We start from the raw sequence: 20,673 nt of genomic DNA on the forward strand, positions 1-20,673 counted from the left end.
TTTTATATAAATGTAAAGTATATATAATATGGCTTCATGAATTATATTTACATTGGTATAAGGCTGTCTAGGCGCAACATCACTTCTAGTTTAAATATGTTTGGAAAACGTATACCACTTTCAATGATGTCTTGCTATTTAATTCTAACAGCATTGTAATTTTAGAAAAATGATTTTTCACTGTTTGTTAATTTGTAAATATTTCTCCTAGCATCAGATTCTGGAAGGCTGTGCTTAGTTATTTTTAATAGGAGAAATTATGTCTTACCCAATGTTGTATAAAGTTTTAACAATGCAGTGTGACTTCTAACATAATTCTGGTCTTGTGCTATCAATTTTTTTAAGCTAATATTTTATTAATTGTACTCCTTTTTTCTTCCAGCTGACAGCACGATCACTACCTTCCATACAGTCTGATGAGAGACTTCAACCTCTGCTTAATCATCTCAGGTAGTATAAAGTGAAAGCATGACTATATTCCTTCATATAGATTAAAGTAATTGTTCTGGTAGAATGCCTTAGGTACAAGTTTTTTACAGACCTCATCTGTGTGATTGGCTTTGAAAAAAACCCCAAAAGTAATTCTTTGACTTAACAAAAGCTTTATAAATTGCATGGAACATAGTTTATAGAACTAGTGTTGCTTTTAAGTAACAAAAAATAGTTGTAGCTTCTATAAAGGTTTTTTTTTAATAGCAAGTGCAAAGTTGTTGAGCTCCTTTATAAACAAAACAGTTTCCACATTACAATGCTCAGAGCATGGGCCTTCCTTGTTGCAAATATTCTATACTCCCTGCTTGTTTTAGAAGATTTTGCTGTCATTGATGAACGGAATACTAATTTGATCTTTTAATGGACCTATGTAGATTGCTGAAAGTGTGAACCATTAGAGTAAATAGTTTGCCTCCCTCTTAGTTGTGTGTGTGTGTATAGATAAATATATATGTGTATATATATGTTTATAAATTTCTACTTTAGTTGAAGAGTGTAAGTAGAGAACTCTGGTCTCTTTCTTAGGTATATATATGATTGCTTTTTACCACTTTATATGGTGGACTTCTCTTACTATGGTCATATGCAGGAGGACAATGTCCATACAATTAGAGCAAGCTGGTTTAGAATCATGGAATAATTGAGCATGAAGTGAACCTCTGGAGATGATTTAATCTAGCCTGTGTTCAATGCAGATCTGGTTAGATTAGGTTGCTCATGTGTTTCTTTTTGCAGAATTTTTAATGTCTCTAAGAATAGAAATGTACTTAAATATGGGATGTCAGCAATGAAAGCTGTTTCTGAGCACATACATCTTAGCATTAAGATCATTGAAATGATGTTGGATGAATTAGAAATGGAAGTGTTGAGGTTCCATCATGGCAGCACTGCATGGGGAATTGGGATGCAGATCTAGTTTGCTGACTCATCCTCCTTATTTTCTATGGTGCTCTACTGCTTGAGCTACCTGTTCCCAAACCCTGACATTTTATTTTGATTTTTAAAGTCTCATGATTTTTATTATATAGGAAGAGTTTTATGTTTTGTTGCTTTTAGTGTAAATCTAAGTAGGAAAAATAGCTTTCATTGTATCTCTGCTTATTTACATATGATTGAACTTCCTTCAAGACCAATGAATGAAAACAAGGATTGCAGTGTTATTGTTACTGTTACGTAGCTGGGAGTACTTCTGAATGCCAATAACCTTCCATGATTTTATTGCCCCACATCTTACTAGGGCTGTAAAAATATGCCTCAGTGGTATACCTTTCTTAATTTGAAGATCAAGAGCACTTAAGTTAGGTTTTTATAAACTGTGCTCTCTAGGAGTAATTACTGAGAAATTGAAAATTTCTTTTGATGTATGCTCTGTTCTGTGTCAGTGGAACAGTCCTTCAGTATCACGATCAGTCCTGTCTGTGCTTTTTTTTTTAATATGGAAAAATTAAAGGTTCCAAAAGAAGGTACTTCAAGAGAGATGCCATACCCCACATTTATGCCAACTGTACAATTTTTGTACATTATTATACTACCTTGTGTATGTATGTTATACAGCTGGTACACTATTTTGCTTTTTTTGAAAATGGAGGGACTGTTTGCAGTTTATTTTGTCACCAACTGAAAAAAAAAGATACAAATGCATCTAAGTTGCCTGTTGTAAGTTCTTTTAAAATGAACAAAATATATCAGACCTTGCAACTTGAAAAGCAACCTCTGGAAGTGAACAGACAGCTGACCAAAGGGAATTTATTACATGCTTCTATGGTAAAGTTAGTAATAATAGACACACATGGTTTAAATACTTTAAATTATTTTCCCTTTATTTATCTATTAAGTACAGTAATCCCTAGTGGAGTACCTAGGGTCCTATCTTCTTTAGCTTCTACTTTATTGCCTTGGGTGATGGAATTCAGTGTGTACTTGGCAAGACTCACATGATATAAAAGTGGGGAGAATGGTTTGCACCAGATGGGTGCTCTGCCTTTCAGATGGACTTGGCAGGAGGGAGAAATGGGCTGCCAAGAATCCTATGAAGTTCAGCAAAGGGAAGTAGCAAGGCATGCAGTTGAAGAGGATAACCCCATGAGCCAGTATAAGTTGAGGGTTGAAGGTTGAGGTTGAATTCTGCTGTGAATGCAGAAGAAGACCTTGGGGTCCTGTTGGACAGCAGGCTGTGAGCCACCAGAGCACCTGTGAAGCAAAGACAGCTGACAGTCCTCTTGCATGGCATTAGGAAGGGCACTTCCAGCAGGTCAGGGGAGATGATCCTTCCACTGTACTCAGCACTGCTGAGACCACTTCTGCAGGCCTGTGTCCACTCCTGGGCTCCCTAATATGTACAAGAAGACACTGAGAAAACTGAGGTTGTTCAGCCTGGAGGAGATAGATTTCAGGAAGTGTGTGTGCATTTTATTCAGTGCATGTAAATATGTGTCTGATAGGGAGGAGTAAAAAAAGAATGAGCGTTTTCTCAGTGGTAACCAGTGATAGGCCAGAAGGCAATGGGCAGAGACTGATATACAGGAAATTCTGCCTAAACATAAGAAAACACTTTTTTTTTTTTTTTTTTTTTTTTTTTGTACAGAATGGTTGGACATTGGAACAGGTTGCTCAGAAGGTTATGGGTCTGGGTCTTGAATATGCTCAAAACCCAGCTTTATGAGATCCTAAGCAACCTGCTGTAGCAAACACCATTTTGAGCAGGGGTTGGACTAGATGATCTTCAGTGGTCTCTCTGATCTAAGTCCTATATAATCCTTCACCTCTCCTTTCAGATGAAGGGAAAGAGGGTTTCTTTGCTATGTTTGCTCTAATGTTGGTTTTATGAGTCCTAACTACTTGGTTTCTTATTTTTGCCTGATATAAAATATCTGCAGCCTATAATTGATAAATTATTTTCTTTCAAAATTTCTAAGCTTAAAAATTTTTTGGAACTGCTTTAAACGATGACATACTGTTTGCTTTCTTTTTCAGCCATTCTTATGTTGGTCCAGATTACAGCGTCCAAAAGAACACCGGAAAAATTTCTCTAGATCAAATTGATGCTGTAAGTTATGTTTCTGGAGTCATATAGGATGTTGAAATATAACTTTTTAAATTCAAGTACTCTATGTACAAACTAAATATAAAGCCCTTATCTTTGTTTTATTCATGCTTGATTTGTAACTGTTGAAGGAAATTGCGTTGAAGTTCAAGACGGAGCAGAATTAGCTGAAAATGCTTCCTAATCAGGATTCAGACTCAGAGTGAAGTTGCAGTGAAGTGCTTAATTTGCTGTTCAATTTTGTGTACTTTCACAAATACTTAATTATAAGCAGAATACAACAAAATTTTCTTATTTGACAGTCTTGCAAACCGTGAAGTTTATGATTACCGTGTTGCAGTATTAGTCTTTCTAATGCTGGTTTTTGATTTTTGATTTACAGGCAGAGTTTTGAAAACAAGGAAGTAAATAAAATGGAAGTAAAACATGGGATGTAAAACACCATGCATAAATTGTGCAGAATCCATTCAAAACATAACTTCTTCATCTGAATTTTAGGAACCATGTGTTTTCAACATCCATCTTAACCATGACAGTGTTTTTCTGGCAGTGAATTAAAATCCCCTCCCCTTCCCCAACCCCCAAAACTCTATAAAAGGTCATTTTGCCATTCCAGATGCTAAAAAAAGCAGAGTTAAGAAATATGTAATGCAAGTGTGGGTATATTTTTAACTTCGTAGCTGGAGACAGTCTGATAGTACCAGCTGTATTATTCTGTCCTCTGGATTTTGTTCTTGAGGTGGTTGTTGAATTGGAGTGAATTCATAACACAGGTGAGTTTATGGACTCACCTGTGTTATGAATTCACTCCCAAGGCTCTCTGTACATGCCTGTCTTTTCTTCCAGCCATTGGCATTTTCAAATGGAGCTCATTAATAATCATAGTAAACACATATCCTACAAACTAAATGATCAGTATGCCTTAAACAGAAATTCTTGTGTTGCCAGCTCTCTGTGAAGTCGTTCCCTCTGTGCATGCGGCAGCTGCACAGAGCCCTGCGTGACAGCCACCACCTCCGGCACGGCGGCCGCATGCAGTACGGGCTCTTCCTGAAAGGCATCGGCCTGACGCTGGAACAGGCACTGGAGTTCTGGAAGAAAGAATTTATCAGAGGAAAAGTGGATGCAGATAAGGTAATGGAAGAAAATGTAAATGTGGGTATGTAGTTAATGTGTGCGTTGTGCTGCAGATTTGAATGGATGATTTTTGAAGTATAAAACTGGACAAAAGGTACACCTTTTTAAAGGTGGGAGGATTTTTTTTGTTCTCTTTGCTTATAGTTTTAGTTATTTTGTTGGGTATTGACCTGAGCTATGGGTAAAAAAGGCAGACCATAAAGAGGCTGTTGATAAGTGTGGATTAGAAAAACCTTCCCAGTAAATTACTAGGAAACCAGTGTCCTTTATGGAATACAGGTACTATGTAACTAAATTAATTCACCAAGCAGATCAGTGACCAAACCCAGTACTGTCTGAAAGACAAGGTTAGATTTTTTTGTTGTTTATTAAAAAAAAAAATGTTGGGCAGTTCTGTGTGAAGTAGTCTTGCCTTAGCAAATTTACAGTTGAAGAATGAAAGAAGAAACTGGGGACAGAAGACAGAAGAATATGTTTAAGGAAATAGTGAAAAAATACTATTCAGCAATGGGAGGTATTACTGACATATCAGTCACTGGCCTCACTCTTGTCAATGTTTTTGGGAGTATTGTGGGTGAGGAAGATGTAGTGTCTAATTTTTGGAGGATTGTGGACTGCTCCTTACCTTGAACAATTCAGGTACCAGGAAGCAGGCTTCCTCCCCCATCCTTTTCTGCCTGGCCTGTACCAGGTATGTGTTAGAGCAGAGTTTCAGAATTTGTATCAGTTTTGTGTGGTGTATGATACTTTGTATTTAATATTGTGAGATCTCAGCCTTCCAGAGTACATGAAGTATTTTTGGAGCGCTTGGTAGACAATCTTTCCTTACCTTAGCTTCTCTGGGCCATGGCTATTTATGGAAGATACAGGGCAAAAAATAAAGTAGGCTAAAATGAATTATGGTACATATGCCTCTTTCAAGATCCAGAAGATAGATCAACTTGTCTGCAAATTTTTTGGGAAGGAAAAAGGGATTTAAAGGTATGATTTGAATGAGTATCTAAACCTCTCTTTATCTAGTTCCTTAAATGTAATTTGATTTAAAAGGAGATTGGTAGTTTCTTAAAAAAACCTTCAAAATGCATTTTTTTACAAAGGTCTCAAGAAGAAGATCTCAGAAGAATGGCAGTAAATATTGCAATGGAATGCCAATTAATTACTAGTTGTACTGGGTTTATGTCCCGGTTTTGGTAGTGCATGGGGCTGCAGGGTTAGGTTATGTGAGAAGCTGCCAGAAGCTTCCCCCATTGTCTGACAGGACTAAAACCAGCTGGCTCCAAGAGGAGCCCTGTGGCCAGGGCTGAGCCCATCAGCAGTGGTGGGTGGTACTTCTGGGATAACATAGTCAAGAAAAGGGGGTAAAAATCCCCTTCACAATAACAGCTTCAGCCAGTGAGAGGAGAGTGAGAATACGTGAGAGGAACGGCTCTGCAGACACCAAGGTCAGTGCAGAAGATGGAGGAGAAGGAAGTGCTCCAGGTGCCAGAGCTGAGATTCCCCTGCAGCCCCTGGTGCAGCCCATGGTGAGGCAGCTGTGCCCCTGCAGCCCATGGAGGACCACGGTGGAAAAGAGATCCACCTGCCTCCCATGGAGGACCTCATGCCCCAGAGCAGAGAGGGATGCCTGGAGCAGGCTGTGACCCAGTAGGAAGCCATGCTGGAGCAGGCTCCTGGCAGGACCTGTGGCCCCATGGAGAGAGGAGCCCACTCTGGAGCAGGATTTGTGACCCCATAGGGACTCACACTGGAGCAGGCTGTTCCTGAAGGACTGCACACCATGGAAGGGACTGTGCTGGAGCAGTTTGTGAACAACTGCAGCATGTGGGAAGATTCAACATTGGAGAGGTTCATGGAGGACTATTTCCTGTGGGAAGGATGCCACTCTGGAGCAGGGGAAGAGTGTAAGGAGTCCTCCCCTGAGAAGGAAGGAGTGGCAGAAATGTGTGGTGAACTCCCATTTCCTGTCAGCCTGCACCACTTGTGGGACGAGGTAGAAGAACAAGGAGTAAAGTCAACCCTGGCAGACAGAAGGGATGAGGGGAAGGTGTTCTAAGATTTGTTTTTGTTTCTCATTTCCCTCCTCTGATTTGATTGGTAATAAATTACTTTTCCCAAGTGAAGTCTGTTTTGCCTGTCACAGTAACCGATGAGTGATCCCTCCGTATGCTTGAGTCCTTCATTTTATTTTCTCTCCCCTGTCCACCTGAGGAGGAGAGTGGGCACCTGACATCCAGCCAGAATTAAACCACAACACTACCTGAATTCAGGAAAATCCAGAATTTTCAGTTGACATATCCTGTGCTTAAAGGAATTGAAAGAATTAAAACAAATTATGAGAAATTATAACAGTAGCATAAAAATATTGGGAGAACACATCTGATTCCATCTACTTGTGCTTTGGCCAAATGTGTGCATGCACACGTATGAAGACATGTATGCACCTTGGATCCTGTTTTCAGTCACAAGGTTATGACTTTATGTTATAGCATCTCTGTTGATGGGCCCTAGAAATGAAGTTTTATGATCCTGTGTTTAGCTTCAAGAGTTAGAAAGCTTATTGTGAATCAAACAAGGGGTTAAGTTACTGCATTTTTCACAAGCAAGCTGCAACTTCCATGTAATTTTGGTCCTTTTCAAGTTCTAGATAACTAGCTTCAATCTTGAATAAAAGAGAAAACTAATTTTTCATGTCTCTAACTGAGGTTGGTGGCCCGTGATTTTTCACAGTAGTGTCATACAGTGTTTAATGTCCTGAAAAAAGGAAGATTAATGCAATTCTTATAGCTATTTTCTTTTGACATTTTTATTTTCTGGCATTCGTGCCATTGTTCCTTTCCTGTAGAGTGGAGATAATTAATTACACTGTTTCATTTTACTGGAGCATTGTGAAGATATATGCATGATACTTTGTAAAGATTAAGGTTAATGTTGTATTACCTATTGACTCTTATATTGCAAAGAGGGAGTGTTCAATTTGCTGGAAATGGTTATGATTTAAAAATTGTTTGTTCGTTTTTGTCTTTTAATTGCTGCAACATCTATGGCAATTTTAAATCCTAAGAATTCTTGGCACACACCTTCAGTCTTCAGCAGGAAGGGAGTTACCATGAAGATGTTAGCAAACTGGCTAAGCATGGTCTCCGGGCTGAGCATAGGCATATGGACCGTTTGCACAAAAAGAACTCCTCCTATGCTCTGAATAACTGATTCAGGCATACCTCAGGCCTCATTGATAAAAACACTGTAGAAAAGCTTTTAAGAAATTATATTTTACCTTTAGAGAGGAATCCATGAAGTATGAATGAAGTGTGAAATCATGTAGTCAGTGGGGAAAAAAATCAAGTAACACCTACAAAGAAAGAAGGTAGAGATGCTCTGTTGGTGGAGTGAGGGGGGGAATGGTCATCTGTTGGCATTTCACAACAGGGACAAATGCAGAATGCAAAATAAAACGTTTTCTAATTTAGGCACTGCAATTAAAATTACTCTGCAGATTGCTAGGTTAAGAGTGCCTAAATGGTAAATTGTTGTTTTTCAGATGAAAGGATCAGCTGCCTAATAGGAGTAGATGCATTACTTCTGAGTGAATGGTTGTGCCAGTTGGCTTCATAACTTCAGTGTCATTTTAAGACTGGGGTTTTTTTCTATAAATTGAAATCTTATTCTAAACAGATTTTGATTCTCATAGATTCTTTCACTATTCTTGCTTAAAAAGTAACTCCTTACCTTGTCCAAAAAAATAACCACCAAAAAATGGTGGGGGGATGTAACTCCACTATGAGTCAGTCTTCCAGATTGACTTACTGTTGTTTCATAGGGCGTGTTGTTTTATATCACAGTTGATTGCAGATGGTGAGGAGCAGGTTGTTCTCTGGTTGTCTGAGGTATGCCTCTTCATCCCTTCTTGCTGGGGAAGGTCCTCATGACAGATGTTTTGCTGGAAGAAGGAGGAGGAAAGTTCACTCAACTTCAACCTTGCTCAGGGTCTGTTATTAAAGAAGCAAACCCTTTGCAATGAAGCTTTTGAACTGGAGTTGATCATTGATATATTCTACACGTTTCTTCCACACATGGTGCTCATGTATGTAGCTGAGGACAGATAATGTGACGGCTATATACTGCATCAATATGCAAAGAAACATGTCTCCTACTCTGTTAAAAAACAATGAAATTTTAGGATGACGATACATCCCAAATGATCGTTCCAGCGACTTTATTTTCCTGGCTCTTTGATTTATTTTCCAAATGATCTTTGGAGGTTCTTGAGTCTGGATTCAAGAGTGAGCCTTTACCTTGATTGCAGAGAGCTGGTGATGAATGTTTCTACCAAGGCCAGTCAGAAATTCCTTGAGGGGGGTGTGGAGCAGGGACCTCCTGAGGTCCTGTCCAGCCTGAATTACCCTGTGATTCTGCAGAAGGGCTGAATCCAGGTAGAAGTCCATGTTTGTGAGAGCCAACCACTAGAGGGAGACAAGATAGTGTGGAATAAACAAGTATCATGTATAGATGTAAATTAGAAGTGTATATGCTCTAATGCATTGTAAATCTGTACAATTATATTATTTAAAAAGCCCTTTGTATTTAAATGAAAATAGAGGTAGGCCCTTGGCAATCTTCAGGTCACTGCTTCTAAGCATATACAACTATCCCCAGTGCAGTTTGTAATGTTTGGATGATATGATGGTTCTTTAAAACAGCCTCCACCTGCTCAAATCCTCAGAAATATTTTCTCTATCAGTCAATTGGCTATGTTTGGGTTTCCTATTTTACTTTCTCAGTTCTTAGAGATTTGTGGGTTGTTTTGCTCTTATATTTTTTTCTTAGTTGCCCCCTTTATATTGGGTATTGCTGGCTACTATTTTAGGGAAGTTTTGATTCATAAATCAGAAAGGGATCTTTATTCTCTCATATTTTTAATTCTAATTCTCTATGAATGTTCTGAATGTTTCTGCTATTTTTGTTCTTTAATTATTTAAACTTTACAAATCTGCAGGGTAGAATGACATTTTGGACAGCAAGCCACAATATTTAACATCTAAGGGATAAAGGTAAAATTCGAAATGCCTCTATATTGATTAAAATCTCATTTAAAAAAAAAAATTGTACATCAGTAGAAAGGTAATGTAAATAGGTGGCCAGGCTGGAATTCTCCTGAGATGTATGAAGACTGAAATAGAACTGAATAGAAAGGTGTAGTTTTTCTACTAGGATATATAAGACAAAATTGTAATAAAAGTGCAGCATATATTGGCAGTAAGATCCTATTTCCTGAATTCTGCATTGAAGGACTATGTCATGGTAACAAAATGTTAATATAGTAAAGAATGTTGTTGTTGTTTTCATTGGTTATCAGGAGCCTAGATATTCACATTATTGATTAAATTGTGGTCTTGTGTTAAACTTACCATAAAATCACAAAGTTTTTTTTCCTTCCACCAATGACTGTAAAAATTAGCTTCAGTGGAACCACTTACTGTCTGTATTTGTCTTTGATTATTTGGAATGTATGATTTCATATTCTAGTTGTAGTGAAATAAAATAAGTGAATTTTTAAGATGTTGAGTGAATAATTTTTATTGTGTTTTGGGAAAATTGCAGTCCATTCATAACATTATTGTATGTTGAATGGCAATACTTATGTAGTATAACTGTTTCAAACAGTATGTTTCAAAATGTGTTTTATATTCTACAAAGTTAGCTCTTGAAATTTCTTTAATAACGTGCTTAAAGTGATTTAATTGTCAGAAGAAGCATGAAAATACATTTTTCATTTGCATAACTCATTTTTATTCCCAAATGTACCGTACTTTAATTTACATTAAATCTTTTCTTTCAATGCAAGTTCAAAGAAAAATACAGTAATGTGCAGTTGTTAGGTGTCTCAAGACAGTAAGTAGATGGTCCAAGGCCTAAATACTAGGCATGTAGGTTTGAACTAAAAATTAATATTTAGTTTGAATTTTAACCCCAAAGGCTAAAGAAAAGAGCCAGGTAAAGAAAAGAAAGACAAGTCTATGAAATCAGAGTATTTGTGCATAACTGCAAAGTGACTCAACCAAGATGTTGAGTTATATCTTGAGATGGTTGTTAGGAATTGAGCAGCCTCTGAGACAGTGATATACTGAACACCAAGTTAAGAAATTATTCATGTTAATTTCCAGAAATCAGCTTAATACCAGTGAATCAAACATCAAGAGATCTATTCCTTTCATATAACATCTTCAGTATTTTTTTTGCATATAAATTGCAGCCTGGAGGAGGAGAGGTGTGTTGTCCAAATGGGACATAACTGTTTTTGTAGGCGATATTCACATGAAGCTGGATGGCTGCTGAGATCGATGAGCTGCCTTGATCCTGGCTGAAGAGTATAGTCTGGAGTCCCTTTTGTATTTTAATAAGCAATGTGCAGAAGTGTTTTGAGTGAATTTGTTTTATAATGAAAATTTATACAACCAGGCATGAGAATTAAACACATGAGTTCAAGCTATAAATACATGGATTAATGGTGTTACATTTAAGTCAGGCTGAATTAGTAGTATTCTTGTTGGCTGTATTTGGAAAAAGATTTTATTTTCCTTTGGCTATGGTCATGTGCTAATTAGCAGTGGGGAATAAGACTAAAATATATGAAAATCCTGAAGACCTATTCTGTGGTCTGCTATTGTTCTTCACCATTTGGTTCCATGTGAATAGTTAGAGCTGAGCCTGACAAGTAGGATTTTCTTAAAAAACCTCTGTCATCTGGCCACGGAGTTTAGAATCATAGAATCATAAAATTGTAATATCTTTCTTTACCTGAATAAAAATAAGCTTCAATTGCCATTAAAATTGGGTTGCTTTTGGCTTTGTAGCTATCATGGTATGTATGTTAAGTCTGTGCAAGATTCTTGCTGTCATATATTATTATCTAAAGTTGTGTTTTATAGGTGGGAATTTGTCCTGTGTTTCCTTCATGTCCTGTGTGTCCTGGGCACATTTGCTTATGCTTGCTAGCCTTCTGTTCCCTTTTCTTGCGGAGTGCTTCAGAATTTTGAAAGCTCCTTGGAGTCCTGTTTGTGGATTACTGACAGGCTGGTCTGCGTGGTTAGGTTTTGTCAATTTGTTGTGTGTGCCTATTGACTACAGCAGTAGGAAGGAGATCTGTAATGGATTCTGGAAGTGAGAGGACTGAGAAAGCACACTGACAGGGGTTGCACTTGATTGTATTCCAAGAAGAAAAGTGCCTAGGGACATGTCTTAGTGTTGGATTTGGCAGTGTTAAATTTATGGCTGGACTCAATCTTGAAGGTATTTTCTAACATAAATGATTTTTTGTGCTTTTGTGATCATACTTGAATAGCTTCTTGCAGTCCTGTTAAATTCTGCCAGATCACAGGAAGGAACTGGGACAAGATTGCTTAGTTGCTGTATCAGAAGCAGAGATGATTAGCAATGCCTGTAAAGATATAACCGTGGCTGGAGGGAAGTCCCTGTTAGCGTTGTCAGTGTTACTTGTGTTTAGTCTTGTGTACACAGTGATTCTGGAAAGACTGCAGAAAATCAGCTCATCTAATCAGAGCTAGAGATAGCTGTTTTTTTCCTGTTTAATTAAGCATCGTGAGATCAAATCAGAATTGTTTGAAGTTGTTTGCATCAGATAATGATTTTTATTAGGACTTGGATATAAATAATGGTATGGAATTGCTGTCATTAAAATAACATGCCGTGTTGCATTTGGGGTTGCTACTGCCTGATGTGATTAATAGTACAAGTTTTACAAAGCAGTTGATAACCATTTTTGCTTTCTTGATGGATAAAAAATTCTGACTTTGCTGCAAAGAGATTTACCAGTAACATCTACGTTGTTCACAGTTCTCACACAAATACGTTTGTAGGTATTGCTGCTCTAACCTCTCTACTAAACAAAAACTTTTGGTTCCAAATTAGAAAAGTAAACAGAGCACATCATAATTCCAGTTGACACATAAATGAGATGAAAAATCAGATGTGAATATGAGTACATGTTCCACTTACTTCAGAGAAGTAAGTTGAAAGTAATTTTTTTTTACCATTTCTGCCCATATGCTATATATGTAATCAACACTGAGAAGGTTCTGTTAACTTACAACTTTATGTAAACATAAATACATAAATATACATGCACACCCCTTCCAAGTGTAGATTCTGCACTGGTTCCTTTTGGCAGGGAATAATCTGTAACTTCACTTGATACTGTTTTCTTTCAGTTTGCATATAATTTCTTTTTTGACTGACACACTGGAAGTTCTGAGCACTAGAAGGCATAAAAACAAAGCAAACCCTTTGTACTTGTGAGAATTTATTTTAAACAGTATTGGCTGACCTTTTTAACCCAGGGTGTTTACAGGATTATCAGTGAAATTAAGGATGCTAAAGAAGAAATGTCTTTGGGACATAATTATGTTTTAATTATGCCCTGTAGCTAATGATGCATATTAAACTCAACAACATTTCTGTGTATTTCCCTCTGAAACTTTCCTGTCTCAAGCCCAAAATCATCATATCAGTGTCTTGCAGTTATGTAAGCTTAGGAGCATTGACAAAAATCTGTTTCATTTTATAACTGTCTTTCATAAGAGAGTATTTTTGTTGCAGAAACTTCTAATTAAAAAAACACTAGTTTTTGCATAATAGTTTCAAAGTCTTAAAGTAGTATTTCTTAAATGAAATGGACCTGTTATAGACCCATTATTTTCCATCATATTTTTGTTTCATTGGTGTTATTCTAGTGAACCCCAGCTGAAGATGAGGTACTAGAAAACATTGAAGAGTATTAGACTGTAATATACATGAAGGCTATAGTGTGCACATAAATGTAATAAACATTTGCGGAAACACAGTAGTAAATGATATTAAGAATGTGTGCTCTTTCAGTCCCAACTCAATCCTCTTTTCAGTTTTCCCAGTTATTCCAGCTGAAACTGGAACTCTGCAGTCTTTGTTGTAACGCCGAAGTTATGCTGGCGTTTGCCTATGATTAGGCACTTTAAAGTGCTTTAATTTGTTCAGTATTTTTTTTAACCTTTTAAAAATGTATGATAATCAGGTTTCATCTTCTGAATTACATTAAAAGGGAGGATTTTGGGCCATCTTTCAGCCTGTGGCATGTCTTAGGGGTAGAGAAGAGCTCTAGCTATAATCTCTCTTCCAGGACATTAACAGTGCTGGCATAGTTTTAGTGATGTTTAACTGTGCAAGCTACCATAAAAAGAAATAGGATCACTTTGTTGTTACATATTCGACACAGAAATCTGCATTTAATAATCCAATGTATGAGCTGGTTGGTGATAAGGTTCTTTCAGTGAAGAGAGTGAAAGCAATAATTATCTTTCCTGTACTGAAACTAATTTAGATCAGAATCTACTCTCTTATGACTTGTTTTATTCTCAGCAACACACATTGCTTTAGATATTCCTTGATGTAGTGTCTTTTTAGAACTGCATGTATAAAAATGAATGGTGAAGCCAGACCTTTAATTTTCTAATATTCCTTTTGTAGTTTTGAATCACTTGTCAGTCTTTGCACTTCATCATAAGTGTAGATGGACTGTACTTGTCAGAAGAGGTTTTTGTTTTATTGGCCTTTGCAGCAGCAGCAAGAAAGTCATTCCATGACATTTTAAGAAAAGTAATAGGTGGATTTGCCTATGTGGCTGATAAATTTCTAAGTTTAGGGATAGTGAAGTATCTGAGTGTTGCTTAATATAGAGCTTTTAGCAGACTCTTTTGAATACCTTCTTAACCATACTGTTCTAACCATCTGCTGAAAAATGCCTGCTGCACATTGCTGCACACACCACTGCTAATGTATTTAAGCTCTTTGGCTATTTACCCCAAGTTCTGAGACAGGGGTTAGTGGTTTTTGAGATGCAAATCTTTTCATCCACATCTTCTTACTACCTTCCAGGACAAGCTGAATGACACAGCAGGTGTCTTCCAGTTTTGTTCCTGTGCTTTTTGAACAGAAAAGTTTTCATAGAAAATTTTTTAATCTGGATACTCTTAGTTGAAATAATACTTTCAAATAATTTTTCAAACATTCAGATATCCTGGAATTGTAGAAACTGTTTTCAGAAATAAAACCCAGAATTCTGAATACTTTTTTTGATAATGTCCATGTAATTGCTGTAATATCAAACAGCTGTCATATTCAGTCTATACTCAGTCAATAAATTATTGCTGTGTTTCATATTCAGTCATCCAGAAAAGCACCATATTGTATCAAATGTGCACACTGCTGATATATCACAATAGGCACGATATAAATAAAAATGTCCTTTTGCTTTCAGAATTGATTTAACATTCTGCCTCATATCTTTGAAATCTGTTGAATCTCATAAATAAAGTCAGAACAGCTCTTCATAGATTATTTGTTCTATGTGCAATTTATGTTTTGGAAATTTAATATATTGATTTAGGAAAGGGAAATGATGATAGGGTTCAAGTATTTCAATGTTATAGGTATTACTACTTCTTGAAAGAAGATTGAATTTTGATTTTGTATGAAATGTACAATGCTATTTAGTTGTGAAACTGAATTCCATAGGTTGGGCTTTTACATCTCCTTGCATGCCCTCTTAAGTCCACTTACAAAAAAGAAAAACAAAATGTCCTTAAATATGGAGTTTTTTTGTGGAATTTTTGGATTTTTTTGTTTGTGTTTTTTTTTGTTTCCTTCTTTTTCTTTTGGTCACCTGCTGTACATGTAGGAGTGGAAACGTGGCCTTTATGGCAAGTTTTGATATTTAAATTCCAATTTATTTTGTTTTTTGAAATTTCATGTACTTAATGGATTTGAATTTGGATCATGAGAACTGGGGCATGACTAGTGAATTCTAATAAACTTTAAAAAAATCAATTACAATTGTTGGGCTTCTTCTTGTACTTTGGTACCACAGTTACTTCCCTGTTTTTAGAAGTTTACAGCAGGCACTGAAAATGAAATGTGTGTTACTTCTTCTGAGACAGTTCAGAGCAGTCTGGTAGTGGAGCTTCTTTATTCTTCTGTTCCCATTTTCTCTGCAGTCAAGTCATCTTTTAGTCAGAAAAAAACTGAAGGGATAGGAAAATAGTCTTGTGTATTTTTGAAATAAGCTTTCTTTTGTTGAGTGCAGAAAGGCTCTTGTAATTGCAGTCTAGAGTTGAAATATGTCTTGATTATAGTGCACTTAGCATAAGATAGAATATAAAATGCTCTTTGTATGTAAGCAGTTCTCTTTATTATGATAGCAAAGGCTGATACCTGGTTTTCTGCACTTCTGTTTGATCATAATCCTAAAACGTCATTTTGTCTTTTATTGTCCTGTTAATAAATAAAAAAACCTGGTTTTACAGCAGAGTTTTTAGAGAGAGAATGCCGTGATCTTGAGCCAAATGATGCTGTTAGGAGAGCTCCAATCTCTGGTTTACTCTATGTTCAAGAGAGTTAATAAACATCAACTATCCATGTACTGTTTTGTGTTTCATTGCCTTGCTTTTGTCATTCTTTTGTGACTGCTTCAAAAAAGGTAAGTGTATATGTTTCTAGAGTAGACATAAGGAATACTTATCAGCCTGAGGAATTTTATTCATTCCTCAAGTCTCCTTGTAATTTTATTTTAAGAATTGTTGGATTTTTTTTCCCCAATGATCAATTCATCCAGAAATTAAATCAATTTTTTAAAACTTGCACTTATACTGAGGATTTGCTGACATCTTGAAACGTGATTGGGACTTAATATCATTTTCTTTTGTCACTGATCCTTGTCCAAGAGGTTTAACTGTATCTCAGTAAAAGGCAGGGGTTTTTGTCACAGTTGTTATCAAATTTTGGTTGAAGGAATGTTTTTCAGTTTTTCAGTCACTGAATCTCTTTGAGTGATGTTGCCATGTTTGAAAATCTGAGACTTAGGGTCAAATTCAAAGTATAGAACATCATATGAGAGCATTCTTGTTTAGGGAATTTATAGGGCTTGAACTAGCAATAGGAAATTAGTTTTTGGACTTTGGGTCCCTGGCCAGTCTTCATCCCTCTTCTCTGTAAACCTGTAATACCTGGTTCTGTGATATACATGTAAGTATGGATTTCTCTCAGTTTTGATACAGACCTACTAAATTTACTTTCTCCTAAGTTTACATTCTCTTTACACTTGGATTATAAAATGCCATTATCACCAGTAGAAATCTAGCCTATATAGTCAATAGTGTCTAGAGAATGATTTATTTAATGAGCCTCCAGAGCAAATGGAATTGCTCCCCTGACTCCTCTAATTGCATTGACTGCTATTGATGCTAATGAGAGATGTCTGGATTTAGATGTTTGGAGTGGGATCTTCTTTCTGCAGGTGCAATTAGTTACTATTCTACTTCTGTTGAACTTTCTTAGTTATCAAAATAAAAATAGCGAGAGGACCCCCGCCCTCTATTCCCCCCCACCAAAAATCACAACCCCCCCAACAAGCCACAAGTGATACACAGTAAATGTGCTCAGCATGTGCTGAGCAATGCCCCCCAGTCCCTAAGCAGTGACCAGCAGCACCCACACAGCTTAGAGCAGTTTATGTACTGAGCATGGTTTCTGTGGTCTGGAGTATCCCTTAGCTAACTGTCCTGACAGTTCTTCCTCCCAGCTTCTGGTGCACCTCCTCACTGGCAGAGCTTGGGACACTGAGAAGTCCTTGACTCAGAGTAAGCACTAATTATAAACAACCAAAACATCAAGGTATTAACAGCATCATTCTCATACTAAATCCAAATCATAGCAGTGTACCAGCTACTAGAAAGAACGTTAACTTTATCCCAACTGAAACCATCAGAATAATTTAGATACAGAAACAAATATTGCAATGTTTTGAAGTAGCTAATAAAATCTTTTGTAGGTGACCAAGCATGTGCCGAAGAAAAATTGTTATAGAGGAGGCTTTAAGATGTGCTGTGCTGATAATTTGATGCAGTGTCTTGAGGCAGAAGACAGCCTGCTGTGGTTTATGTTTTACTTTTCCTTTTCAAAATCTTGGTGCATGTAAATGTGTGAAAAAATTGTATATATAAATTGTGTATTTAGCTAAATTATATGAAGGCAAGCTTAGACTGCTGAAAATAAAAGCCTTCAGTATCAGATTTTAGCTAGTTCATCAGCTCCACACTTTATGCTCATATGGGTAGTATACAAGGTGTTTGATATAAAAAAATTCTCATTTTCTTATGAGAATGAGAATTTATCTTTATCTATCTAGTAGATAAAACCATCTCCAGTGCTAAGTGGTCCTTGCCTCATGTAGTTTGATAATCATGGGACTGGAGGGGAAAAGGTTTTTTTGTACTGCTGTGAATTGGTCTGTGCTGACTGCTACACAATGTAATAGTTGTCCAGCTCGGTTTTAGGTGGTGTCTCTGATCTGTACCTTTGAGATAGAAATTGGGCTACAGGATGGTAATTTAGGACAAGTTTTTATTGTTGGCAGATAGGGAAGCATTTATTTGTGCTCCTAAATACAACTGTGCTTGCAAAAGATAATCTCAAGTTGAGGTTATTTTAAGAATGAGCTTAAAAACAGAAAAGTTGCTTGGATAAAGATATGCCGACTAAGCAATGTCAACAGTAATGATTTGAGTGCCTGCCTAGGAAATGAATGAAAAAGAGAACCAATTACTTCAGCAGATACATGACTGTGTGTGATAAATTTATGAATCTGAAGCTGTTATCTACACAGGCTCAACAATTTTAGACAGGAAATTACCCAGTGACTGTTTAAAAAAAAAGTGTTAAGCCATTACTTCTTTGAATTTTGCAGACTTGGATCTAGTCAGGTGGTCAGTCAAGAAGCTAGACAAAGTTAGTGCACCATTTTGCTTACTTAATAGACTTTAAATAAATTTTTGCTTAGTTAATAGACTTTAAATAAATTTCCCAGTACTGTAAGGAATAGATGCGTAAAATCTTACAAGAATATATAAAAGTAGTTCTAACTGAAACATAAAAGTTTTGTGGAACTGTGAACCTGAGCATACAGGGCTTGCAAGACCTTTCAGCAAATTATTTTCCATCCTAATATGCATGCTGAATATCAGATTTGATTACAAATTTTATGGGGCACCTAGTTATATTTACAGATACTAATCTGCAAATATTGCAAGTGATATAGGGGTGGTAGCTGTCCGTGATGACATGATACCCATTGTTCAGTGACTGGAGTGGCTGGGGAATGTAATTTCTTGCTAGCTTTGAAAGTGTATTCTGTTATATCAGACTGATAATTACGGGGCAGACATGACCCATGCTTTCCTGCTCTGTCTGTTGAAAACTTGCCTTCAAAGGAGAGCGTATGTAGCAGGCACAGGGCCTGCACGGCCTCCCTGGCGGTCAGAGGCCTGAGCTAGGAAATACCAAAGTCAGCATGACTAAGGTTTTAGAAGCCCCTCTCTTCCGCCTTTGGGACCCTGTTATCTCCCTGTATATCCATAGGTCACTTTTCCCCTGACCCTTACTATTGGACAGTTTTCAATACCCCTGTAAGGTATAAAAAACCCCTAACTCTGCCCGGTTCGGCAGAGGAGAGCTGTCACTGGACCCTTCGCGGAGACCCCAATAAAAGAACCCTGCGGAACCCACGCAGCGCTACTCTCTCTCTCTCTGCGTCTGCCGCGGCAATACCCAGGGCGACAGCACCAGGCATGCTAAAGGAGCTGAAATCACTAAAGAGCTGAGCTGCAAATCACTATAGCTTGCCTGGGTTGCCTGAGCCCCCCCCGCTGAGCGATCCTGGCCCTCGTTGAGCTATCCTGGATGGCCGGCATTCCCCGCTGGGCTTCTGCCCTGAGGGGAATAGCCCGGTCATAAGCGTACACCTGCTAAATGGTCCTTTTGAGGTCCATCCTCATTCCATATCTAAAGGCCTTGTATGCATTTATGTGATCAGAACTTGTTGAAAAAAGCTTTTCCTATCTGGAGTGTGGGAATCTGGTATTAGGCTATACCAGTTGCAAATTTATAGCTTGTAGATGTCTGTATCTATATCTATCCCTTTTTGTTTATAACTTCTTATATCTTCTAGTGAAGGCTATCTAGTATAGTATGTGTGTCTTAACTAACATTTATTAGACAAATTAATCTGCTGTTCCCAGATACTCATGTACCACATAAAAGCAAAAGATAAGTTCCTTGCTACAGTACACTTATCTGTACCAAGTGAGCTATCTCCCAAGCCTCCTTGGTTCTGGCTTTGGACTATTTGCTTTGTCCTACCCAGTGTTTTGTTTCTTATAGGGAGAAGTTATCTAAGCAAGTCTCAGTGTCACCAGGGTACCCAGTATCACCACTAGCACATTCAGTATCATACAATGGACATGTCAGTTCATTGCAGCAGACACTGGTGCGTAAAACCTCAGAACTACCCACTTGTCTGGTCTGAAGTGCTCTGCTGATGGCATCACCTGCATCCTACAGCCATGCCTAAAAGAATGAGAGGTCCCTAAAAAACTATGTCTTTAGTCATCAAGTTAAAGCTTGGAGAGTTGACTTGAAGTTTCTTTTAAAACAAAAATTCACACTGCTGCTAATGCCTAGACTTGCACATTCCAAGATCCAAATGACAATTTTTGGTAGGGCTGCCTTTGCCTCAGCTTCTTGGCCTCAGCGTGAATCAGTTAATTGCTGAAATGAGATACATTTCTTCATCTCTTTCTCCCTTGCCAAAGCCATAGCCCATTCACCTCACACATAAATTATAAATGTGTTGCAGATTTTAGAAAGCTCAGAGAGCTAAATAGAGGCAGAGTAAATGAGATAGTCCTGGTGTGGGCCATAGTTAAAAAGTTGGAGAGAATCCTTGCTGTCAAGTGTGACCAGCAGTAGATCATCTCAATAGTATAATGATGTTGCTTCAGTATTACTGTTTCATAGTAACTGGCAGTTTTTGTTGATATTTATCACAACCGTGGTGGAATGTGTAGAACATACCCAGCTTTTCTATGAATAATTTTTTTATTTTGCGTTCATTTCATCTC

At 37.4% G+C, this 20,673-nt stretch overlaps 1 protein-coding gene across 2 annotated transcripts in view; it reads left to right on the forward strand.

Annotated features, from left to right (window-relative positions):
• PRIM2 (DNA primase subunit 2) overlaps positions 1–20,673 on the forward strand; it is an 88,527-nt gene that overhangs the window by 51,478 nt on the left and 16,376 nt on the right. For both annotated transcript variants that reach the window (XM_064412246.1, XM_064412245.1), the window contains 3 exons: positions 383–450; positions 3,466–3,538; positions 4,484–4,669. In XM_064412246.1, coding sequence (XP_064268316.1) covers positions 383–450; positions 3,466–3,538; positions 4,484–4,669 — 327 coding nt within the window. The remainder of the gene's footprint in view (positions 1–382; positions 451–3,465; positions 3,539–4,483; positions 4,670–20,673) is intronic.

Source organism: Passer domesticus, chromosome 3 (assembly GCF_036417665.1).
Source record: "Passer domesticus isolate bPasDom1 chromosome 3, bPasDom1.hap1, whole genome shotgun sequence".
Lineage (NCBI taxonomy): Eukaryota > Metazoa > Chordata > Aves > Passeriformes > Passeridae > Passer > Passer domesticus.